Consider the following 24584-nt stretch of genomic DNA (forward strand, 5'->3'; position numbering starts at 1 on the left):
AATTTCTGGATGAATGAATTAGTGATTTACTCTTCAGATCCACATAAACATGGTAAACTTTCACTTTTTTTTAATCTGGTTTTCTTTTTTTCCACCGAAAAGATTCACATAAAAATTGATGATTAATATTTGGCAACATACAATTTCTACTTGTTTTATTTTTGATTTTTTCCATATGAATGAATGAACAAACAAACAAACAAACAAACACATTTGAATTGTTATCGAAAATCATTGGTCCACGAAACAAACTTCGTTTTTTCTTTTGACAAAGTTGAATTGAAATATAATTTGTTTACTATCATTGTATGCATTGAATTTGAAATAAATGATACCTGTCGTGAGATTTTAAACAACGAATTGTTATTTACTTTTGTCTGGAAATGTGCCATCATCGATTTCATTTTATTGAATAAGTATTTTCACCCTTATCATCAATAACAAATTCTTTTCTCTATTTTTTTTTGTCAATACAAAACAACAATATTATTGTTTTGATGGAAAGAAAAAATGTCCAGGCGACAAACCATTGAATGAAATAGCAAATAATGATAATTTTTCATTGATGATTGTGAACAACAGCTGAATCTTTTATCAGAAAAAAAGGTCGTCATTTTTTTCCAAATCAATTTTTTTTTTGATCAATTCAATTGAATTTTCTTCTTCTTCTTCTGCTTCAATCAATGTCTTCGATTAACGTGTACATATTGATCATCGCTATCGTTATGATGGCCGATAATTTGGTCAAAAGTCAATCTGTCAATTTTACCGATTGTGGTAAGCGAAATTTTTCTGTAATCAATTGAAATCCTATGAGAATTTCGTGAATCTCATTTGAAGTTATATGTGTTTTTGTTGATTTCTGATCAACTATCTATCGATCTTTTATCAATGATTGGTAACTTCGATTAAATAATTTTTACAACACTAATAGTGATGCACGATTTCTTCATTTGATCAACGAGAAAAAAAAATTCATTTCTACTTAATTATTTTCAGGTGAAGGAAACGTGAAAGATGTACGAATATTTCCATGTATGGAAAATATCAATAATAATAATAATAACAGCCATAATAATAATAATAATTCGATATGCGTCATCGAATTGGGCACTAATGTGACTGTTGAAGCAGATTTTGTTGCTCGTAAGTAATTTTTTTCCCTTCGAACCAAAAATATATGTCCATTGAACCAAAAATATCCCATCTCCATCATGATCATCATCATCATCAACAACATTACCGTGTCAATCAAATAATCTAATCTTTTTTTGCAACTAATTAATTATTATGATCGAAGCGCGTTACGCAATGAAAGGAAATACTAATATATAAACATACACACACACACATAAAATGAACCCATGAACCGTGAAGATGTACCAAGTTTTTTTTCTATATTCAGGACGTGGTAATTAAATTTGATCAAGGCTATACACGATATTCTCAGGAACCTGAGAAAAAAAAAGACAACAGGTTGTTAACTATAAAGTTGAAAATGTCATTAGATAGATTTATCATAATTATTATTCATTCTGAACACATAGATTAGATTAACGAATAACCAAGAGAGTTGATGTTGATGAAAAAATTCTGTGATGACCATATGGTATCCGTTGTTATTTTTTTTTGGAAATTATTATTTGCAAACTGAGATTGTCTCATTGAGATGGTGGTGATTATAATTTTTCTTTTTTTTTCTTTACTGAAACAGTAACTAATACAAGCAAATTATTCGAAGTGATCAAAGGTGTAATTCGTGGTCGTGAAATGCCTTTTCCTCAACAACAAATCGATCCTTGTAATTCTGGCAATATTTTTCCGTCGTGTCCTTTGAAAAAAGATGAACATTATCAATTTAAAGCATGGTTTGAAGTCAAACCTTATTATCCTCCGGTAAATAAACGAATGATCTATATAACAGATCGATTTTCAATCTAATCAATTAATTGATTGATTTTGCTATAGATTTCGCTCAAAGTAAGTTATACGCTTACCGATCCAATCGGACAGAAGATTGCCTGTGTTCAGGTAGCCACTAAAATTGTCGATCCAAGAAAGAAAAATTTAAAATCAAATCAACCTAATCGATCGATGCGTAATCGAATGAAAAAAAATCGTCCGAAAAAAGTTCGAAAAACCATAATCTAAAAAATGAATTGTTTTAATTATGTATGAATAATACCAGATTTTTGTTTGTAAATTCATCTTATCAATCAAATGCATTAAAAATATAATTTCAATTTTAAAGTCTGAATTTTTTCAAAGCAATTTTTTTCAAAAACACTGGATGGCGCTATAAATTTTTTTTTATTGAACACCACGTGTTCAAGCTCAATGTGAATTGTTGATGGGACTGATTGGTTTTCAATTATTTTTTAACAATGATGTTACTAAATGGAAATGTGAACTTGAATATTTCACCCAACGAAAGAAAAAAGGTTAAAAAAGTAAGCAAAAATAAAAAGAAAGCATGGCGAAAGCATACCGATATTAGCGAGTATGAAGAATTTCTGGACGATAAAAGATTTGAAGAACGTATTGGGTAAGTACTGGCAATTTGTTTCAAACTGTAATAAAACGTTTTTTTCTAGTCATTCTATTGGTGATGCCAAGAACGATGAACTGTTTATGATTGAAAAAACTGGCGACGATGATTTTTATCAGGAAAAATTGGATCAAGTCTCAAAAAATCGAGAAATCCAATCTTGTCCATCATCATTGGTTAATAATTCAAAATTGAGAAAAATTTCATCTGAACATCGATTGTATCGGAAATTGCTGCCTACATCGAATGTTCCAGCTGTTGTGATTAATAAACAAAACAGTGATAAGCGTCGTACCGTTTATAATGATGATGAAAAATTGATTCGATATTGGAATGATCGTAAAGATACAATAACTCGTGCTAAACAAGTTAAACAATTCAAACAGAAAGCCAAGAATGATTCAAAATCACGATTCAATAACAATTATGACATATGGAATGATGAAGAAAAATCACTTGCAGTGATCAAGAAAAAAGTACCTGAACATTTGCGACAAAAACCATCCTTATTACCTGCAGTCGAGGTTCCTTTACCAGGGCAATCTTATAATCCGAGTGAGGAAGATTATAAAACATTAATTATATCAGAAGCTGAAAAAGAATTGATTAAATTGAATGAAGAAAAAATGTGGGCTGATAAAGTGGATAAATTTCATCTTACCAAAAATGAAGCCCAGGAAAATGAGAAAGCTAATCTTAACGAAATGTTACAAGGATTGATTGATGACGATCAAAGTGAAGATGATGATAAACAAATCGAAACTACTGATGATCTTGATTTGACTATGGCCATAATAAAAGCTAAAACTATGAAAAGAAAAACAAAACAACAAAAACGGCGTGAATTGCGTGAAAAGGAAATAAAGAAACAAAAAGAACAAGATAAATTGTTACGAATAAAAGAGAATGATGTTTACCGGATTAAATCAATCGAAAAGGAGTTGGATGAACGAGAACAGAAGATCAAGGAGCGAGCGAAACTTCGACAAATTAAGCATATCGAATCCCTTTACAAACCAAAACGATTAAGTCGACATCGCTTCGAGGAAACACCTATCGAATTGAATTTACCTGGCGAAATTTCTGGTTCATTAAGATCGTTGAAAACCGAAGGCAATTTATTGAAAGACCGTTATAAAAGTCTACAGAAGCGTAATCTAATTGAAACAAGAATTTTACAAAATCATAAACGAAAATATAGACGCAAAACGGAAATTAAACGAAGACATAAAGATACACTAAAATGATTCGATTCTATTTCCACACAATCCAGCTGGTCATGGTGAAAATGGATTCTTTTTTCCGTGTTTCGTAAATTAATAAATCAATGCTTTTTTTGTTTATTTTTGTTTGTTTTTGTAAAAAAAACTAAATTTCAAATAAATTTCATTTTTTTTAAAAAAGAAATCTTTTTTATTTGGATCTTATAATGTTTTAATATTAAAAAATCTGCATAAAATGATATGGGCGAACGAGATAATTTCAGTCATTCGTAATTAATGTTCTTAATTCCTTGATGCTGCTGCAAATAGTATTATTATTCTTATATTCCAAACAATTTTTATTTACATTCAATTAATGTTTGATAAATTTGCATTTATTCTGTGATTTCTTTGTTGTGTAAGTAGAATTTAATTTATTACATTTATATGCTGGTAAAAAAATGAGCATATTGAGATATATATCATTCTTTCCAGACACCATTTCCCCGATCACCCAAAAAAAACAATCAATCAACAAAATAATTTGTTATTCGATTGGCATTGCCCATTTAACAGAATTGTTGATGATTAGAATTTACAGTAATCAAATTTGTCAGACACATGTGTGTTTGTTTATCTAAATATTCGGATATACAATTTTTTCTTTCATTTGAATATCGTTCAATTTTCCATATATATCGAAGATTTTTTTCTTTGGTGATGTGTGTTCGTGTTTGTGTGTTGATATTTGGCAGATGTATTAAAGTTTGATCTGTTTTTTCTTTCTTTTTTTTTTTGGGTAAATTTGTAGCTTTTTTCTATGGGTTGAATAATTTTCTAGTCATTATATTTTACTTTTATTCATTGTGTATGAATCAGCGAAAAATGGATTATTTGTACTTGGATTATATTCTGTTGAATCTATTTTTTTTCAAGTTGAAATCATCTAGAGGATAATACGGATAATTTCTCATATTTATACAATCGTTTTGTTTGTTGAAATTTTAGACCCGAATAAAAAAAATTGAACGTATTCCATAAATATTTAACTTTAATAATCCTTATTCTTAAACAATGTTAATCGATAAATGTTAATTTCTGAATGTGTGATTGATTATTTGTGTTATTAAACATTTCAACAAAAAACATCAATATCAACAAACAACAAGTATCAATGGTGAAGCAATAAAAAACAAATTATGAACGTCATTCTATTATTCAGATCTGCAATTTATTTTATGTTCTTTTTGTTGTTGTTGTTTCCATTAGAGTAACAAAAGTTTTTTTTTGTTGAAAAGTTCGTATCAGAATGAGTTTCGTTTGGAAACGCCTTCAACGTGTTAATAAACGTGCTGTTAAATATCGTATTTTATTCGAACTTCATGAATTAATTATTGAAGGATGTTCAAAATGGTAAGTGATAAAATTTTTCAAAATCATATTAATAATATTAATCATTGGGGGGTAAAATGATGATGGCCAAAGGCAACCAAACAAATTGATTGTCGTGTTTACACGTCGAAGTCGACGCCGATGTAGTCAACCAATGATATGGGAACCATCTATACGTAATCCATATTTAGGATCGGTAAAATGGACATTGCCGGAAATTATCGATATCGAAGTTACATTGTTCAAAGATTCACATGGTCGTTTTGAATCAAAAGATTGGATGATTTCGATTGAGGATATTTCACCGATGGGAAAACAACGACGTATAGCATCGTCTGCAATAAATATCAGTGAATTTATTGATGAAGATCAATTTTCTGTGCCTTTTCGTCAGGAATTCACCAAAAAGAAGCTACAAATTACATCGAAAAAAGTTCGACGATCATACATTTCATTCATAATGGCCACACAATTTTTAAAAGAAGGCAAAGCAACGTAGGTTATAATTCGATAATTTAATCTATTATGAAAATTTCTCAAATATAATTACTATATAGAGATGATGATATGCAAAGTTTAGCCAGTTTAATTAGCATGAATGGTCCTGATCCAACACCTGACCTGGATGATGATGATCAAAATTCTCAACCATTTAAATATTCCGATCAAACGCAGAATGAAATATCCGAAATGATTGAACAATTTAATAATCAATTTCTGAATAATGATAACGATTCAGTTGGTAATAATGTTGGTGATCAACTCGAACAACATCAATCAAACTCCAATGCGGACAAGCACGAAATTATGCAAAACGGTACGGTACTTTATATATTTTTAACACGATTAATATTTATTTCATTACGAGTTTTTTATGAAAGTTATAATGGATTAAATAAAAATACTGAAATTGTTTCAAAGTAGTTATCAGACTTGTTTTCATCTAATTCTGGTTTTTGTGTTTGTTCTGATATGATAGGCAATCTAGAGATTGGCAATAATAGTTCAATCAAAATGAATCCACATATACAGGAATCCGAATCAAAATCGAAACAAAACGAAGAAAACTGTAATGTCGATAATTTTACGATTGAAACTTTACCGCATGAGCAAAAGCTTCATACTCCATCTCCTCCTATTCGTCGTCATAATCATCAAACAGATTCAAAAACAAATTCCGATTCAAGCGTAGCAAATTCTTTCGTGACTCATTCTCATTTAAAGCATGAAACTTGTGATAAGCCTGATTCTATCCAAAAATCGTCGATCGAATGCGATCAAGAGTGTAGCACATCAGATATAAAGGCATTGCCATCTTTTAATCTAAATAATGATGATTCAAATGAAGATCACGACAAACAATTTGATGAAGTAGACAGTCATTCATCGGTTGCATATGAACGATATTCTGACTCTGATTTGTTGGCCAACATCAGTAACGATGAAGAACACCATTCATATCATAAAAGTTGAATCAAAATTCATTTGAACGGTAAGTCTTTTTTTAATCGTTTTCAATTGGAAAAATGAAAAAATATAGATTTACAATCGAATTGATTGATTGATTGAGGGATATTTTTTTCCGTTTTGATAATCGTTTTAACATGTTTTAAGATTTTGCTGTACGTGCCAATTTTTTTCAATTTTTAAAAATTAATCATTTTTACTTTAGATCTATTGAAGAAAAATTCGACGATTCAGCACAATCGATCAACGATCAAGAATCGTCATTCAGCCATTCAATGATGCAACGGCTGCAACAACAGCAAAAAAAAGATAAATTCGTTTTGCAACAACAAAAACAGCAACAACAGACAAGCTATTCAACGGCCGAAGATTTATTGAGCTGGTGTCAAACGATAACGAAAGATTATAGTGGTGTTATGGTGACCAATATGACCACATCATGGCGTAATGGCCTGGCATTTGCTGCAATCATACATCATTTTCGTCCGGATTTGATTGATTTTGATTCATTACAGCCATCTGATATTACTGGAAATTGTAAAAAAGTATTCGACGCAGCCTCAAAATTGGGCATACCAAAATTAATAGATCCAAACGATATGATCGTTTTGAACGTACCAGACAAATTATCTGTGATGACCTATCTTTATCAACTACGATCATATTTTACAGGAAAATCAATGATCGGTTCAGCAAATACCATTTCAGATTCTAATTCAACTATTACCGACGACGAAACATTATCAAGCAATGATGATCAAAATAATCGTAGTATTGATAATGTGAAAACCAAATGTTTAAATTTGTTCAATCGATTTGACGAATTGGATAATTCAACGATGAATTTAAATCAACAACAGTACTGGCAACAGCAGCTGCAAACGACAACCAGTATAAAATCATTAGAAAATGAAAATAAAGTATTGATGACCAGAAAACAGCTTACGAGTCCATTCGAATCTGATTCAGAAGAAGAGGAAATTGAAATTATGAATCGTAAGTCGTATAAAACCAAACTATGTTATAGCATAAAGTTTATTAAATTTTCATTTAAACAGGGACATCATCAAGTAAAGATCAATCCTCAAAGCTTGATTGCAATAACAAAAACATAAGTGATAGACAAGAGCAACCGATACGCAAACCATTGAAATATCGACAACCATTTTCAACGACGATGCCTTCATCACAATCAACTTTATCATTTAATAAATATCATTCAACTTTCATAACTGGTGATAATGATAATCATCATAATGAAAAACCGTCTACCCATAATCATCCTCATACAACATTATCATCTAATAATCATCCTATCGAAATTGCGCCTGGATTGATTGATCTTTCTAGTAGTCAACATCAAAATCATATATTACAGCGAACATTTTCGGTACCAAATTGTCCAAATTCATACAATTATTCTACAGAAGCGCTAACACGAAAGGTTTGTTGTTTTTTTTTGTAGGCTGTATTAGAATCTTAATTTTTTTTCGCACAGCGTACACGAATGAGAGAAGAAGAACTTCGAGATCGTGCCCGTAAATTGATTGAATCTATACGATCTCATTCGATCAGTTCCCAGCAATCTGATCGTAAACTTTCACAGGTATTTAAATCCGTGTTTTAATATGTTCTCTAAATTCTCATTATTTATTATGATAAAAGACTTCACAACCAGATAATGAACGTCGTATGGAACAGTTACGTGAACGTGCTCGTCGTTTAATTGCTAACGCTCGACAAGGAATGATCGATGCAACCAGTTTAGAATCGTCATTATCAAGCTCAACAAATTCCACTAATAATGCTACTCCACAAATGATGAGCCCTATTGAATCCTATTCAATTACTCATCATGAAAATGAACAACAGCCATCATCACCTTCTCCAAATGTCAAACAATTATCTACAAATCAAGATCAATCAGGTAAGAAGAAAAATTTTACATGATTTAAATTACTATTATTTTTTGTCCCTGTCTGTTTGTATGATAGTGAAATTGGTTGAATTTAATTTCTATCAATTTAAAACTTGCGAAACAAAAAATACTCCATCAAAATCTCGACTGAATTCACAACAACAACATTCTGAACAACAAAAATCACAAAAACAAAAAACAGTGTCACAACCAACACAAGTAACAAAAACAAAAAAATCGGATAATTATAATGATTTTCCAAGTGAGTAAATTATAAATATTTATAAATACTTGAAATAATGGATTCTTTGGATTTGTATTCAGCATCATTTGAATCAATGCAACAAGAATTGGCTCATATTGATAAAGAACAGAAACGAATCGATCGTGAAGCATTGATTTTGGAAAAACGTTTAAGAAAACTTATGGAAACTGGTCTGATGATTTTTATTTTTTTTTTTCTTTTGAATGATAACAAAAAAATTATTCTATTCTTTTTTTTTCGCAACACCAGGTGGCAATCCACGATTGGAAGAAAAATTATTTCAAAATTGGTTCGTTTTGGTTAATAAACGAAATGCAATCATACGTCGACAAATGCAGCTTAATATTTTGTAAGTGAAAGAAGAAACAGAATTGAAAATTTGGATTTTTTTTACATTTGGTCTTTTTTTGAGAATTCGTTCAAACAATGTGTGTTTTTTCTATTCACCATTTTTATTTTATTATTATTATTACACATAGATAACATTGTCGATTAATCTCAAACACAAACATAGATTTGAAAAAAAACATTTGAAGAAAAAAAAGTTGATTTGAAGTTGAACATGGCCATAATCATGAACATTATTATTATTATCATCAACAACAACACAAACACTTTTGATTGAAACTTTGACCCGTGTGATGATGATGATGGCAAGGATTCTTGTTGTTGTTGTTGTTGTTGTTGTATTCCATTTGTACAAGTGATCAAATATTTCTTTTTTAGTTATATAATATTATTGATCACCTATAGTTTGTTTGTGTAAAACTATTCGAATTTTCTCTTCATCATAATAATCATGTCTTTGAATCCATCTAACATCCATAATGATGACACACACACAAAAGAGAGTGATGATGATGATCGAGATTTCTTACTACAAACGCATACACTACGAAGCAAATATTTGCACTGTCATTTTGAATCAATCTCTTTGGTATTTTTTTCTTTCTAGTCTTTTTTTTTGTCATCATATAAAATGATTGAGAGGATACTTTTGCTTAGGGCTTTTTTTTTATTTCGTTTCCATCAAAATCATAATTCTTTCGAATGATGATTCCTATAATGAAACTATACATATAGATAGACCAATAAGATAGCAATTGACTTTGGAAATATTTGTTGTTGTTGTTGTTGTTGCTGTGGCGCCTTACCAAATAAAATTGGCCGCCTGCCATCATCATTGACTTTTCTCTTCGGGCCAATCCATTTTCGAAAATGATGAGCACACACCACCATTAAGTATAAAGATACGAAATTTTGTCCATTTATTACCAGAAAAAAAAGACAAAATCGAGATCGATCACATTGAAAATACCATCAGAAAGCAAGAAAAATATTAAAATCCCCTTAAGATGAAAGATAGTCTGTGTGTGTGTGTGTGTGTGTGTGATCTTTTTTTTCTTTCATTTTTGTTGAATTCAATTTGGCTTTACTTCAATTTCCATTATATATCTTATTGTATCATCGTTTTTTTACTTTTTTTTTCTTTCTTTCTTTACATGGATGCCATAAGATTCATCCATGGAAATAAGCAGGCCGTCGTTTTTTTTTGGTTTTTGTTTTAGACAAATGAGCGACAAATACACACACACACAAACGATGCTTCAATGTTTTTTGTTGTTGTTGTTGGATGTGTGTATAAGAATTAAGTGTATCAAAGGAAAAAAAATAAATAAATGAAAAAACCAACAACAAATTCTTTTGTCAGACCGTAATTTATCATTGTAAACGAATAACACATACATTTTGTATGAAACATCAATTTGTTGTTATCTTTTTCACTTCAGGTTTTTTCTTTTTTCCAATATTACAAATTTCAAGATATACAAGAAGAAGATTTTTCTTTTTCATTTCTTGTTCTATTTATTTTCATTGATGATGTGGATGAAACTATGGTACATATAGTATATCTCATAAGTTACAATGTTCAATGTTTTTTTTTGTCCATTGAAGTGAATGATAAAAAGAAAAATAAATAAAAGACAAGTCACGGATATAAGTCATCATCATCATCATCAGCTAATGAAAATCCAAAATGATGATGAGTAAAATGAATGAACAAACAAAACAAATGAATTGAAGAAGAAGAAAAAAATTGGGAGTTTGCAACAAAGTGAGAGAGAGAGAGAGAGAGACAAGAACGATTATATCCGATGATGATAAGTTTAAATTGACTAATGATGCTCATTTATCTATTCATCTTTCTTTCTTACAAAAAAAAATGGTGTGATGATATTATGTAAACGTCAATTCTTGCATTCTTCAATGTTCACGGTAATTTTTTCTTTAGCTATCACCAGCATTTTAATTTGATACCATCATTTAGTTTTTCTTAATGTTTTTTTTTCAAAGAAAAAAATAACTTCTAATCATTTAGCAGTACAGATTTTATTCAAAAAAAAATATTTAATCTTTTTTCACATGAAATTCTTCATTTTCTTTACAAAAAATTCTCTGATTGAATAATGATAATCATCATCATCATCATCAAGTTAGTTTTGATGAAAAATTATTCAAACAGAAATAATTCTTGAATCGATTGATTGAATTTTACATTCTGTGGGAAACATTTTGTTGTTGTCGTTGGAAAAATTTAGTTTTTTTAATATTTTTCCAATTTAATTTGCTTTTTAACCATTAAACAATAACAAACTACCTGGTGCGGTTTTTTGTTTTCGACTTGATCATATCGATGACCATAAATTGACAATTTAAACATCCAACCCTATTCAACAACAATAATTCTTACAAATATTAGATTTTTCATTCTGTTCTCTGTAAAACATGTTATTTGTTTGGTTCGTATGCAACCAAGAACCAGTCTGAATTTTAAATTTTTATTTTTAAAAAAACAAAAACAAAAATAATGTCGGCACGATTCTTTTGATTTGTGGCCATCCATTTAAAAATCAAAATAGAAAGAAAAAAAAATACAGATGCGAACCGATCACAAAGACCAGAAAAAAAACAAAAACAACAACAAAAAATCAGTGTGAAATCACCTTGATGATGATAATTTTACATGATTCAAACATGTGTCTTTTTTCCTTGTTTTGTTCAATAATCAAAGATTCTTGCTGTGAAGCATCAATGATGTTTATGTGTGTGCATATGAGTGGACAAACTGAATATATTTCAGGTGAAGAAACAAAAATAAAAAATAAAAACAAGGCGAATGCAAGAGTTCATCATCATCACACTTGGTTCATTGGAAATTCTGACCAAGAAAAAAAGTGATGTGTTCTCATTTTGGTGATGATATTCATTCGGTAGGTGTACCTGTTGTTAAAAACACAAATATTACTGTATGATGACACCATCGTGAACATACAGAGGCAAATTACAGGTTCTCGATGTGTGATCCCGAATATAAATAATATAATTTCGAATATTATATATTCATAAAAAGAGTAAGTTGAAAAAAAAGTGAGATAACGAATAAAAAATAAAATCAACCAAACCAAACCATTTGCAAGACACCTGGCCAAATTTTGTTCATTGGCTTTGGTGTCAAGTAAAGTAAAGTAAAGAAAAAAAATGCTGTTGTTGTATTTTACACTTTCAAATCTTTTTTATTTTTTTTTCTCTTCGATGGTCAGGTTGTTGTTTGTAAGGGGGGTGTCAGGCAATGATGATGATGATGAGAAACTATGATTTTTTTCTTAAACTGCTCTCTTTATGGGTATTTTTTTCTGATGATGATGATCATCATTTTCTTACCTATGGTGGTTTCCATCTTAGGTATTTATATTTGATCAGGAATTCACATGCAAAAAAAAGAAAAAAAATGCAGAAAAAAAACCGAGAAAAGTATCGGTCGATCGACCATGCCAGACTGCATTGCGCCGAATTTTGCCCGAAGGCTTCCCTGTGTTTAGCAAAAAAATGCCGCGCACGGCATAGCTTACATAGCATAGCATACCACAATAGGTAATGTATCAGGCATTCACCTTATTTACCTGCATTCAATCGCTTGCTGTTTTTTTCTTCTGTTGTTGACCATTTTTATGTTTTTTTTGTTGTTGATCATTTTGATGATCATCAAACTGACTTGTATTCTCTCTCTCTCTTTATCTCCGTATCTCACGTGTTTTTCTCTCTATCTCAGGATTCACTATCCCTATGTGGTGTGTATATGTGTGTGTTATTAAAGGTATAAATAACTCGAATTTTTTCATCGTTGTTTTATCTAATATTATATTCTTTTATATTTTGTATGATCAACGATGATCAAAACGAAAAAAATGAAGATGATTATTATTATGATGATGATCATCAACATCATTCTCAGTATGGGTCATTTTTGAATTAAATAAATGTTGAATTTGTCATTATATGATGATTTTATGCGGCGCAGGTACCATTTTACAGATTCAAGAATCGATAATTTTGTCCATAAGAATCCTTTGCTCACTCACACAAACCTATAGGCACATATAAAAGAGAGATTGATATTGCGTGATCAATTTTAGCCTTTTTTTTAGAAAAAAAGATTTTATTTGATGGTGGTGTTTAATGAATTTTCTTTCTATTTCCCAGGTGTCCCTCCAAACAAGTGTAATAATAATTGATGATTATTTTGTTTTGTTATTGCTTTAGTTGTGTGTGTGTGTGTGTGTGTGTGTGTCTCGGTTATTCGATGTCAAAAGGTCATAGGAATTTTGATTTTTTTTGTCTAGTTTTTGGTTTTTCAAAACAAAAAATGCAAACGAAGTTTTTTTTTGTTATCGTTGATGTTGTGAGAAAAATTTATTGATTTTTGTTGTTGTTGTTACCATTGTGATAAGCTTGTTGGTTTTTTTTTGTTTTTGTCAAAACTGTATATCTGATGTCAATTTGTCATCCCGTTTGACTGGGTGATGATGATCAAACAAATAGATAGAATGAAATTCAGTTTGGAACCATTGATTTGGTTGGTATTTATGGTGTGTGCCCTACAACAAACGAATGATTACCATGATTTGATGGCATTATCATTAAGATTATCATTTTGTGATTTCTCATTTTTTGAAAAGAAGAAAATATTCAACATATATATTGAATAATTGTTTTCGGCTTTTTTTTGTTTATCTTTTTCTTTTTTCATTTTCATATTTGAAAAAACGATGGATATTAACATCTGTTTGATGTATGAAAATATTAACAAACATTGAAAGAAGAAAAACTTGATTCAATCAATAATAATAATAATAATCGCTATGTATGATAATCGGCTTTTAATTATGATAATAATCGATCGGCATTGTTTTTTTTTAAATTTTGTTTCGTTTTGGTTATGATGACAAAACAGGTGTTTGTGGTTTCTCTATCTTTCATCTTGGTTCGGTAAAATTATTTATATTTTATTTCACTTTTCACACACGATAGACAATGATGATGTTTAATGATTTTTTCTTCTCAAATGTCCTGTTATATTATTTGGTTCGGTTGTTTTGTTTTGTTTGTTGTCAGTTCAGAAAAAACTTTCTGGATTAAAAATCTTGATTTTCCCATTGTCATTTTCACAGTATCATTAATTAATTGAACAACAACATTTTTTTTTAAATAACCAAAGTTTACATACATACATATAATAAGTATGTCATAATCAAGAAACTATTATTCATCTCACCTCTCCTTGTTTTTTTCTTTCGTTTGCTCACTTGAAGTCTTTTGTTCGATTCATAAAAAAAAATCGATCATTACAAGACCATCATCATCATCATCATTTATTATAACATTTCAAACAAAAAAAAACATTATAGATTGAATGGCGGCATCATTTTTTATTTTTTTTTCTCATTCTTTTTTCTGAAATTCTTCTAAATGACCCTATGATCAACGAACGAATGAACAACAGGACATCAAAATGACAGATTTTGAATGAATTTTGTTTTTAGCTTTTGTGTTCATTTTGTTTTTTCATCTTCAAACATGATCAAATAATACCATTGATTTTCTCATTCATATTTGGTTAATTTGTCTTCGTTTTTTTTCTATTTGAAATTTTACCTTGTGGTCATCATTTCGGAACAAAAAAAAATTATATTTTTCATTTAGGCCATTCACTTGTTTGATTTTTCATATTTTTTTCATCAAAAATTAAATAAATGAGTAAAGATGGGGGAAAAATCAAAGAAAATCAAAGATAATTATTTTGATCAATCAGATTAATTGGATTTTAATTTCCATGCAACGATTTTTTTTTGATTATCATTTTGGAATTGACAACGAAATGAAAAAAAATGAATTTCATTGAATGATTGCGTTGGTGTAGTTGATGGTAAAACAACATTGAAACATTCTTTTTTTCGATTCGGTTTCTTTTTTTCATTGTGATCATTGGATTAACATTTTTTTCTCTCTCTTCTGTTTTTCAATGAAAGCATCTTCATCATCATCATCATCATTATCATCATCGGTGAAAAAAGAATCTCATTTATGTTGCAATTACGTTACGCATTCTTGAGATTTTTTTCTTCATCTTGAATTCAATTCTTTCATGATGATGATGATCGGAATACATCAAATAATTTAAATGCCAATTTTTTTTTGAATGAAGTTTTCTCATTTACTTACATAATCATTATATCATTGGTCATTTATTAAACATTTACAAAATTATTACAGTGTTGATTGTTACTTACTTGAAATAAATTTGTCACCCAGAAATAGATAGGTCATCTAATTGATTCACTTGATTTTATATGTTTCTTAAAAAGAAAAAATTCATATAATACCGGCAATTATGTGAAATAATTTATTTTGTTTCCCAATAAAAAATACAATGGATGGGCACTCTTTTTTTTATTACTTTCTTTATCTATCTCTCTTTTTTTTAATAGTCCAAATACAAATTGTAACAAGAAGGTTTGAAATCCATATTATTTATAAAAAAAAATTGACCAATCTTCATTGTCTGTCTGTAGTCTATTATCTGGACCCAAATAGTGGTATCATAAATTGTTCTTTTTTTGTTACCGATTCAAATTGCTTCGCTTTTTTTGAGAAAATTTATCATCACTTTCAATGAGAAAGGAATTTTTGTTTTTTTTGAAGAAATTTTTTACATGCCTTCTTTTGAAAAAAGAAAAAGAATTTATTGATCAATTGTCATCACTATTTTATTCATTATGATGATAATGATGAATGATTTCAATGATTATGTAAATTCAATATAAAATGATGTGTATATTTCAAACAACTAACTGATGGATTGTTGTTGTTGTTTGTTGTTTGACCCATTCCTATAACCTTTTTTTTTGGTTTTTGATAATGATGATTAACACGTGACCTTTATTTATTTATTTATCACACAAGTTTTTCTCTCTCTCTCTCTATTCATTCAACAACAACAAAAAACGAATAATTGATCCACGAATGCGTTAATAATTTGACCTTTATTTTATTTTTTTTGTTGAAAATTTTACTTTGGATATATATTACAGGGGCTAGTTTTCGATTACATATGCAGAACATTTGAATCATTCTTTCAATTTTTTTTCTGGATCATTGTTTTGTTTTGTTGTTTGTTGGCCAAATATCGATTCAACTGTTTGTGGTCAAAACATTGCTTGGTGTGTTTGTTTGTTTGTATGAACGGACCATGTATTCAGTATTTGGTTTCGGGTTGTTGTCATTCAGTTGTTTGTTCCAAATCAATTTATATTATCAATATAGCAGTTAATAATACCTCCTTGGTGGTCCATCACTAGCTGAGTGTGTGTGTGTGTGTGTTTGTGATATTGAGCATGTTGTTTCATATTCGATTCGAATATATCGATGTTGTTTGAATCAAATGAAATGAAATGTGATTTGTTGGAATGATGATGAAAAGAGGGTAGATTGACAAGGTCTGTAAACATATTTCTAATTTTCATATCAATTCCAATGTACCAATTCAAAAATTGTAACAAATAATAATCACCTCGCTATAGCTTTTGATTGGGTAGCAGCTTGTTTTTCTTTTTGTTCTGGCTGAACTTTTGACCAACAACTAAAAAAAATTTTCAGTTGATTAACTACATGGAAATAAAATTCATTTTGTTTGATCACAAATACACTACCTACCTACCTTTTTTTTCTAATTATTGTTTGATTGATTTTGAAAAATAGAAATATTTCCGATTTTCATTTGATTACAACTCGTTTTTTCTGGTTCAATATTGAATTTTAACATTGAAATATTTTCATTGTAATCGGATAGCAAACGTGTTAATATTTTCAAACGCTACTCATGATTCTAGCTGTTTTTCATTTTTTTTTATTTGATACAGACGCGACAAACAAACAAACAAACCAGAAAAAAAGTGATTATTCGCTCCAGAAAAAATTATTATCACTAACCATTATATTGGTTTGGTCCTTTCTTTCTTTTTTCCTTCATCATTTTCTGTGAATGCAGGGTGGTCTATTACCATTAGATTTGTTTATTTATTTTAGTTTTTTATTTTTTTCAATTTTTTATTTTGATTATATTTTCGTTAAGAAAAGTCATCATCATCAACCAGACAAACTATGGTTGAAGCATTCACTTTTTTTTGACATATTTAACGACTCCTATTTGGTTTTTTTTTCTTCAAAATTTCATTTGACGAATGACAAGCCCAGTAGTGACAGGCCAATCAAATTTTAGTGTAATCGAATATGATCTTGTCACCTGTATGTCACAATTTGTGTTAGTGATAATAAGAATGAATGAATGATGAAAAGGGACATCGTCTTTTTATTCTTTCTCTCTCTCTCTCTTTCTATTTAGACATTGAAATTCATTTCAACTTTTTTTGTTCTGTTGCTGTTCACCAATCAATAGGGATCGATTATTATTTTTTATTATTTTGGGCTTCTGTGTGTGTGTTGACAACAAACTGACCACACATTGTCATCGATTTGGTTTGGTGGTTGAAATTAATTTTCTTTATTTTTTTTTTTTGGCCATAGTCAATAAAAAGAATGGAATCTAGTTTTGTTCATTTGTCAAAAAATCGTATGTCGAGTCAATCAAAAAAAAAAAAAAAAAAATGGAAATTTGAAAAATTCAACGACACTCGACTTATGATTCGAATTGCTTTTTTGTTTCGTCAAAGTCCAATAGGCCACCTTACTTGATGATCAAGTTTCGTATTTCAAGATGGCCATCTTTTTTACTGAGAGTGTGTCCTGTCAATATCATCATCATTGATGTTATCTATTGATTGATCGTATGATAATCAGATGTCTATGTGTGTGTAGTTGTTTTTTACTCGTTTGTTTTTTTTCCATCAAACATTCGGTACAGTATCTGTGTTGGTTGTTCTTGTTTTTTCCAATCTTTTATTATTATTATTATATCTTTTTTTCATTTGTTGTTTGATGATAATAATGATGATGATATGGGCTATATCACAAAAAAAACAAGCTATTATTTCACTATAGACTTTGATTTGATACCTTTGGTTATACATCATCAACAACAAGATGATCTGTAGATATCAATAGCCATAACTTTTCAATTAAATTGAATCTAAATTGAGCTATTAAATGTACAACAACAACAACAAAAAACAAGATGGGAATTGTCGATTGTCCATCCATTGATTCAATTATGTTTTTTGTTATTACTATAGCTAAGGTCATTGGGTTTTTTTTCTAGTTCGTCGGATAAGAATGAGATATTGTCGGCGCCATTGGTCGTCGCCAAAATATATAAAAAAAACGATGTTGATTACGACAAAGACGACGTCGACGACAATGGTCGCGCGCTTTTTTTTCACAATAATACAGAGCAATTCTTTTTTTTCGATAGACTTTTAACAAAACAAACAAAACTAAATTACTTAAGATAAAATTACCTTAGATATCAAAATTTTATATACAGAAACATCATCAATGTTAGCATCAAAGTTGTAATTTAGATATTTGACGCGAATTTGGAATAATTTCAACAACAAAAACAACAACAACAAAATCGATTCGTATTTTTGTCGACAACAACAACAGCAAAAACAAATCTCAACATATATTGTGAATCGTTTTTATCCTATTCTAAACTTTGAAAAAAATTTTCAGATAATGTTTTGATAGTCTCTGATCAATCAGTTTACCGATTTAAAGGAAAATATTTTTTTGTTCGAATGAAAATAAAATTATCTATTACTTTTCACGTTGTGATTTTTCGTTTGTTTGTTTGTTTGTTTCGGTGTTGGATTTTTTATGATATTTAAGGCTAGTTGACTAATAAATATATTCTTTTTTTCTTCTTTTTTGATTTTAAACCGATACTCTATTTAACATTTGTTTGATATATAACATAGGTTAAAAGCCACCATCATTGAAAAAACAAAACAATTAGATAGATAGAAATTCAGAACACACACATACACTGAACACTCATTAAAAGCATCATAATGATGATTATTATATGATGAAAGCGGCAATTATGATGATGATGATTAGGATAACGATATTGATACGACACCAAAACAACATGATCTTTATCAAACAACAACAAAATGAATAAAATTTGAAGGGTTGTTAATTTAATCTATATATTTGTTTTCTTTCAATCATTTCAAATCTGTGTGACTGAATTTTAATTATAGTTTATTTTTTTTTTTTAAATTAAAAGGAGATGAGAATATGATCAAATCAATGACAAATTAATTCATTAGTGACTTTTTCTACAATTTTTCTTCATTTGAAAAGTGTTGTTTAAATTGTTTTTTTTTCTTAATTTCTGTTGTTCACAAAAACTTATTCCCATTAATTACTTTTCATTATAATTTCTTTCTTTTTTTTAATTAGGGAAAAAGAAGCTGACATGAATCGTCGATACGATGAATTGAAAACTGAATTACATAACCTAATGCTTATTGAAGGTAAGTTTTGTTTGTTTTCTTTTTCTTTTTGAATTTCATTCGCAATCATCATTTTTGATTCTTATTTTAAAAAAATTCATCATTTTTGCTTGAGAATCTCCTATTCTCATTTGTATTTGTATGTTTTTTTTTCTTGTGTAACTTTAATGTTTCTCATAACGGTATCGATGACTATGATGATGATGATAACTAAGTTTAGTAAAAAGCAACAAATCCTGGCTTTAGGCCATTTTTTCCATCGAAAAGATTTAATTTTTTTTGTTGATGTTGCACCATCAATGTTTGTCTCTGGAGCATTGTTTTCATTCTATTTCTTGTTGACTTTTGACATTTATTCATTCATTCATTCATTCATTTTCTTGTATGACAATTATGATGAGAAATTTTTATTATTATTCTATATGAATCCTGTTGTTGTTGACATTAAAACTTAATGTATGATGTTGTCATCGTTGTTTGTTATTGTTTAATGAATGAATGAATGTGAGAATTGAATAAATTGTTGATGATGAATGTTTGACACTTGATTTGAATTAGATTACCCGATTCTTTTTTTTTGTGTAGAAAAATATTTTAGTTATTGTTGTTTGATTTGTGTGAATCTTGAATTCTGTTTTGATGTCTCTTTGCACATTTGGCTATCATCATCATCATCATCGATTCCATTTGTTTGGAGGATATTTTTTTTTCTTCTAAGCACACACGTGATGATAGGACACATCGAAGTGAAAAAACGTGTCTTTACATAACGTCATGTTATGATTAATTTGTTTTTTATTACAACATTTGGATTTTTATATATTTTAGCTGATAAAAATAAAACATTGAACAATGAATTACGATATGGTGGAGAAAAAAAAATTTGCTATTTTCAAGTGCCAATTGAATTTGCCTCGAGCATTTTTTTCCACTGAATCTGATTGTGATGCTTTTTGGCATCAAATTTTTTTTGTGCCTTGTCCCATAGTTTTTTTTTCAAAAAAATGTAGCCAAAAATAGTTACTATTGGGAATTGAGAACAAAAAAGTTTATTCTATGTATTGAATTCAACTTTCACATCGACTTATTTTTGTTGTTGTTTTTAACGACAGAAAAAAAAGAGTAAAATTCATCATAGAATTGAATCACAACGATGATGAATATCAAATTTCATTTTATTTCAAGTATCTATATACAGTACTGTGATTCTAAAAATTTGAATTCAATTCTCTACTTTATTGTTTGAATTCTTGACAATATTAATTATTTTTCTCGGTATATAGTCCTTCGTGTATAGCAAATATCTATTGATTATTATGATGATGATGATGATGATTGTTGTAGAGTTGAAACTTCATTATCAAAAATAGAACTAAAACCCGATTAAATATTCTTCCTATACAGGACTGATGATTTGATTCGGTATTTTTCTCCAGCCATTGTCGATGTTCATTGTTTATCTGTCCATTTTTACCGATTCTACACAATAACATAAAAGAATGTAATAGAAAACTTTTAATAATAATAATCATCATCATTGAAATCAAGGGTGATGAGGTGAGCTTAAAGCTTTACTGTTTTTTTTTCTGGAACATTCATTTTGTGTCATGTCTGGCTCATCATCATCATCATGATTACAAGTTTCACAAAGCTTTTCACATATACATACGAATGAATAATAAAAGCGAAAATCATAAAGTTCTGCATCGGTCCTGATTAGAGAAATAGGGATTTTTTCATTCGATTTTTTTTCTCTCTTTTTCTTCATTGTAGAATATTCAGTCTTTTATTTATAATAGTTTCATGGATTTTTTTCTTTTCTATTCTATTGTACTTTATCATTTGTTATATTACACATTCATTGTTACTATTGGCACAATACAATTTCAAACGAAAAAACGTTTCAGTATTTCAGTATATCATCATTTTTTTCTGGTAACATCTAATGGCTTCTATCTTTTTTTTTTTTGGCAAAGAAAAAAAAACTTCAACTTGTTTCATCATTGTTGTTAAACATTATTGTGGATTCCCAAAAAAAAAGATTGTTATTGTTGACTATGTAATTTGGTTCCTATTAGATTCCAATTCTATGTAATATTATGTGTGTGTGTGTGTGTGTGTGTGTGTATTCGCCATTATTTTTTCCCATTATATTGTGTGTGTTTGTGCATATCTTTCTTTCAAATACCCAAACTCTATATTACATTAGATTGTTCCAATTCTATATTCATTCATCTGTTTTTTTTTTTTGGAAATACAATAAAATTATATAGAAAAATTTCACGAAACATTGAATGTATCTATTTAAAAATGTGGGTGTTTATGTTTGCCAAATTCAAGTGATGATGAACATTCAGTTATGTTGAAATGATTTGGTAGCCAAAAAAAACTGAACAAAACAAAAACAAAAATTGAATGTCGTGATGATGATAATGAAGGTAAACAGAATATAGATACAAAAAAATTTTTGCTCCATTTTTCCTGTTTTATTTCAAGTTATTTTTTTCATTCATTGTGAATGTTGTTCAATTCATTTTAGTCAGAATGAATTTATTTATTTTTATTTTTTTTGTATTATAACATTCTATGGTCTCTTTCTTTTTGGAACCAATTTTTTTTTGTTATATTTTTGGTCTCCATACTGATAAGCGGCTTAGCGTAACGAGCTTTTTTTCCGTTCACTGTCTTCGTTTTCAGTTTTTTCTCTCCTTCTATCTTTTGCTTGTTTGTTTGTTTGTTTGTTTGTTACATCCATCTATGTTCCAGAATCATGTCTATATATTTATTTATTAGATTCTATATGTTTGTATTGGCGTTGGTTTGGTTGGTATCTTGTTGTATTCAGTCCATATTATTCTTTGCATTGAAATAAAATAGAAAATTATTATTACTTTTTTTTTCTATAACATCAAATATTTTTTTTTTACTCTATTCGGTTAATTGATTTGCCTTGATTCATACTTGTGTTTGGCTATCCAAAATATCAAATGTTGTTAATGATAAAAGTATAGATAATTATTTGAAAATAATACTTTTTTGTTTCTGTTGTTGGTAAGATTGATTATTCGATTTGAGTTTTTGTTTGATTTCCAATTTTTCTTTCGTTCCAAATCTATGGTATAGATTTATAGAAAATGCGAAAGAAAATGGATGGATGCTTTATTTTCTTAGTTTATTTTGATAAACTTTTGTTTGTTTATTTGTTTGTTTGTACGTGTTGGTTTCATTTTTCTTCCTCATGTTTATTTTTGTTATTTTCTTTTTCCTATAGTTTGGTTTTATTTTTAGTTTTCTTTCTTTGCTCGAAAAAATAAAATGATCATTAATTTTCTTTGGCATCATTGTCGACGAATAGATTCTATTGTTTCGATTGAATTTTTTTCCTCTCATTTGATGATGATGGTACAATCAATTAAAAAAGAATAATGACTACTTTAATACAATAATAATAGCTATAATGATAGGCCTGGTTGGTTGTCCTTGGTTCGGGAACCACATCACGCAAATATATATTAACGGGCGCAACAACAGCAACAACGAGAACGATATCGACACCCATTGAGATTTTAGCTGATGAATGAATCAACAACATCATTCATTAGCTATTAGGGAACAACAAGAAAAATAAAAATAAAATTTGACACAATGGACAACCATTTAGCAAACTAATAGCACCTCATTTATAACTTGTGGTTTCTCAACAGGGAGAACGACACTAATCACTTGTCACATTTTTTTTTTTTGAAAAAAGACATTTGGTTTTTTCAAAAATTACGAATTTTTTTTTGCTTGTTCGAACGAAACCCAAAAACGAAACTCAATGTACTTTTTGAATGATAAAACTTCAATTTTGTTCAACAAAATCAAAAATTTTGGAACATTTTTTTTGGAAAAAAATTTTGATTTTTTTTCTTCTTCGTTACGAACAATGATTCTATGATAATAATGTTATTATTAGGATGAAAGAAATGAATTATTTGTATACAAACATACACACACCTTATACCAGACATCAAACATACATCATGGCAGCCCATAAATTGATCTTAAAGACTTTATTTCGTTTTTCTTTTTTTTCCCTAATTTTTTGCTTTATAAAGATGAATTTATTGAATATTTTTTTTTTTTTTTTTTTTTTTGTTGAAATAGAAAAAAAAACGATGGACATTGAAAATGAGATATGGAAATGTGTGTGTGTGTGTTGTGTTATGTTGTTTGTAAATAAATTATCATTTTATTCAAACATTTATTATCGAATATCAATATCGTTTAGATGGTATCGTGTGTCTTTTTTCACCTGACATCATCAACAACATTACATATAGCAAATCACTACTGTGGCAAATGTGATTTGCTGTTGTTTGTTTGTTTGTTTGTTGGCCATTTAAAAGAATGAAGATATATGTTTAAAATGAAGAAGAAAAATTCTTCGTTTAAACATCTCAATTGTGTGTTATTTAGATATTTAAATATCATATATATTTTTTTGAGAATTTATTTATTTATAAATAACAAGAAAATGGCCATTTAAATAGATTGTAATGGAAAAAAAATTATCGACGACATAATTTATTACGTCACTTATTGTCTGTTTTCTGGTTTTTTATTTTCCATTTATTATTACTCTAACAAAATGATGATCATTTTTTTTGGTCCATCTTAATTAATTATGAAAAAAAACATCATAGATCGAGATAGTTAGATAGATGGATGGATGGCATGTTGTTCTCGATGGTTGGCCTTTTTTCTATTCATCTCGTTGTTGATCAATAGATATGATGATGATGATGATTATTTTCATCATTTTTGTTCGTTGTTGTTCATTTGAATTGTACTGTATAAAGATATTTGAACTGCCAAATAACAACACATTTATAGCTCACTAAACAAAAATTGTTTGAAGGGGGGAGGCCATTTATGATGTTGTTGATGATGATGATGATGATGCTTTATGAATTGCATATAGTCACCGCCA

General features: G+C 28.8%; 3 protein-coding genes and 2 long non-coding RNA genes across 5 annotated transcripts in view; 3 read left to right on the forward strand and 2 right to left on the reverse strand.

Annotated features, from left to right (window-relative positions):
* Positions 1–188: 188 nt before the first annotated feature.
* LOC113791925 (NPC intracellular cholesterol transporter 2 homolog a-like) lies at positions 189–2250 on the forward strand. The gene is made up of 4 exons (XM_027341776.2): positions 189–777; positions 1000–1146; positions 1715–1896; positions 1969–2250. The coding sequence occupies exons 1-4, from the start codon at positions 684–686 to the stop codon at positions 2149–2151; spliced, it is 606 nt and encodes a 201-aa protein (XP_027197577.2). The 5' UTR covers positions 189–683; the 3' UTR covers positions 2152–2250.
* LOC113791927 (uncharacterized) lies at positions 1558–2373 on the reverse strand. Its single transcript, XR_012846687.1, has 3 exons — positions 2186–2373; positions 1883–2083; positions 1558–1831 (listed from the first exon to the last, which is right to left on the reverse strand). It is a non-coding gene; the product is annotated as an uncharacterized LOC113791927 (long non-coding RNA).
* Positions 2374–2384: 11 nt separating this feature from the next.
* Positions 2385–3955, forward strand: LOC113791923 (ribosome biogenesis protein NOP53). Its single transcript, XM_027341774.2, has 2 exons — positions 2385–2545; positions 2595–3955. Exons 1-2 carry the CDS (start codon positions 2385–2387, stop codon positions 3793–3795), a joined length of 1362 nt encoding a protein of 453 aa, XP_027197575.2. The 3' UTR covers positions 3796–3955.
* A 1042-nt stretch (positions 3956–4997) lies between these two features.
* The window catches only part of Ehbp1 (Eps15 homology domain containing protein-binding protein 1), a 31605-nt gene continuing 12018 nt past the window's right edge, over positions 4998–24584 (forward strand). The window contains 13 exon segments of the mRNA XM_027341771.2: positions 4998–5163; positions 5236–5637; positions 5700–5959; positions 6122–6600; positions 6603–6634; positions 6815–7605; positions 7668–8053; positions 8108–8215; positions 8275–8536; positions 8604–8789; positions 8852–8962; positions 9042–9141; positions 19557–19630. Coding sequence (XP_027197572.2) covers positions 5060–5163; positions 5236–5637; positions 5700–5959; positions 6122–6600; positions 6603–6634; positions 6815–7605; positions 7668–8053; positions 8108–8215; positions 8275–8536; positions 8604–8789; positions 8852–8962; positions 9042–9141; positions 19557–19630 — 3295 coding nt within the window. The 5' untranslated portion in view covers positions 4998–5059.
* On the reverse strand, positions 16156–16932 carry LOC142645584 (uncharacterized). Its single transcript, XR_012846689.1, has 2 exons — positions 16845–16932; positions 16156–16770 (listed from the first exon to the last, which is right to left on the reverse strand). It is a non-coding gene; the product is annotated as an uncharacterized LOC142645584 (long non-coding RNA).

This window comes from Dermatophagoides pteronyssinus, unplaced genomic scaffold, assembly GCF_027571235.1.
Source record: "Dermatophagoides pteronyssinus isolate colony J.1.1.1.1 unplaced genomic scaffold, Derpt_VIB-CSIC_2022.12 sq0015, whole genome shotgun sequence".
In the NCBI taxonomy this organism is placed as follows: domain Eukaryota; kingdom Metazoa; phylum Arthropoda; class Arachnida; order Sarcoptiformes; family Pyroglyphidae; genus Dermatophagoides; species Dermatophagoides pteronyssinus.

Bases quoted from the DNA above. Each gene is read 5' to 3' on its own strand.
- LOC113791925 (XM_027341776.2), top strand. From the start codon at position 684: ATGTCTTCGATTAACGTGTACATATTGATCATCGCTATCGTTATGATG. The intron at 1,147-1,714 runs GTAAGTAATTTT...TTACTGAAACAG, and splicing joins TGAAGCAGATTTTGTTGCTC to TAACTAATACAAGCAAATTA. The intron at 1,897-1,968 runs GTAAATAAACGA...ATTTTGCTATAG, and splicing joins TCAAACCTTATTATCCTCCG to ATTTCGCTCAAAGTAAGTTA.
- LOC113791923 (XM_027341774.2), top strand. From the start codon at position 2,385: ATGATGTTACTAAATGGAAATGTGAACTTGAATATTTCACCCAACGAA. The intron at 2,546-2,594 runs GTAAGTACTGGC...GTTTTTTTCTAG, and splicing joins AGATTTGAAGAACGTATTGG to TCATTCTATTGGTGATGCCA.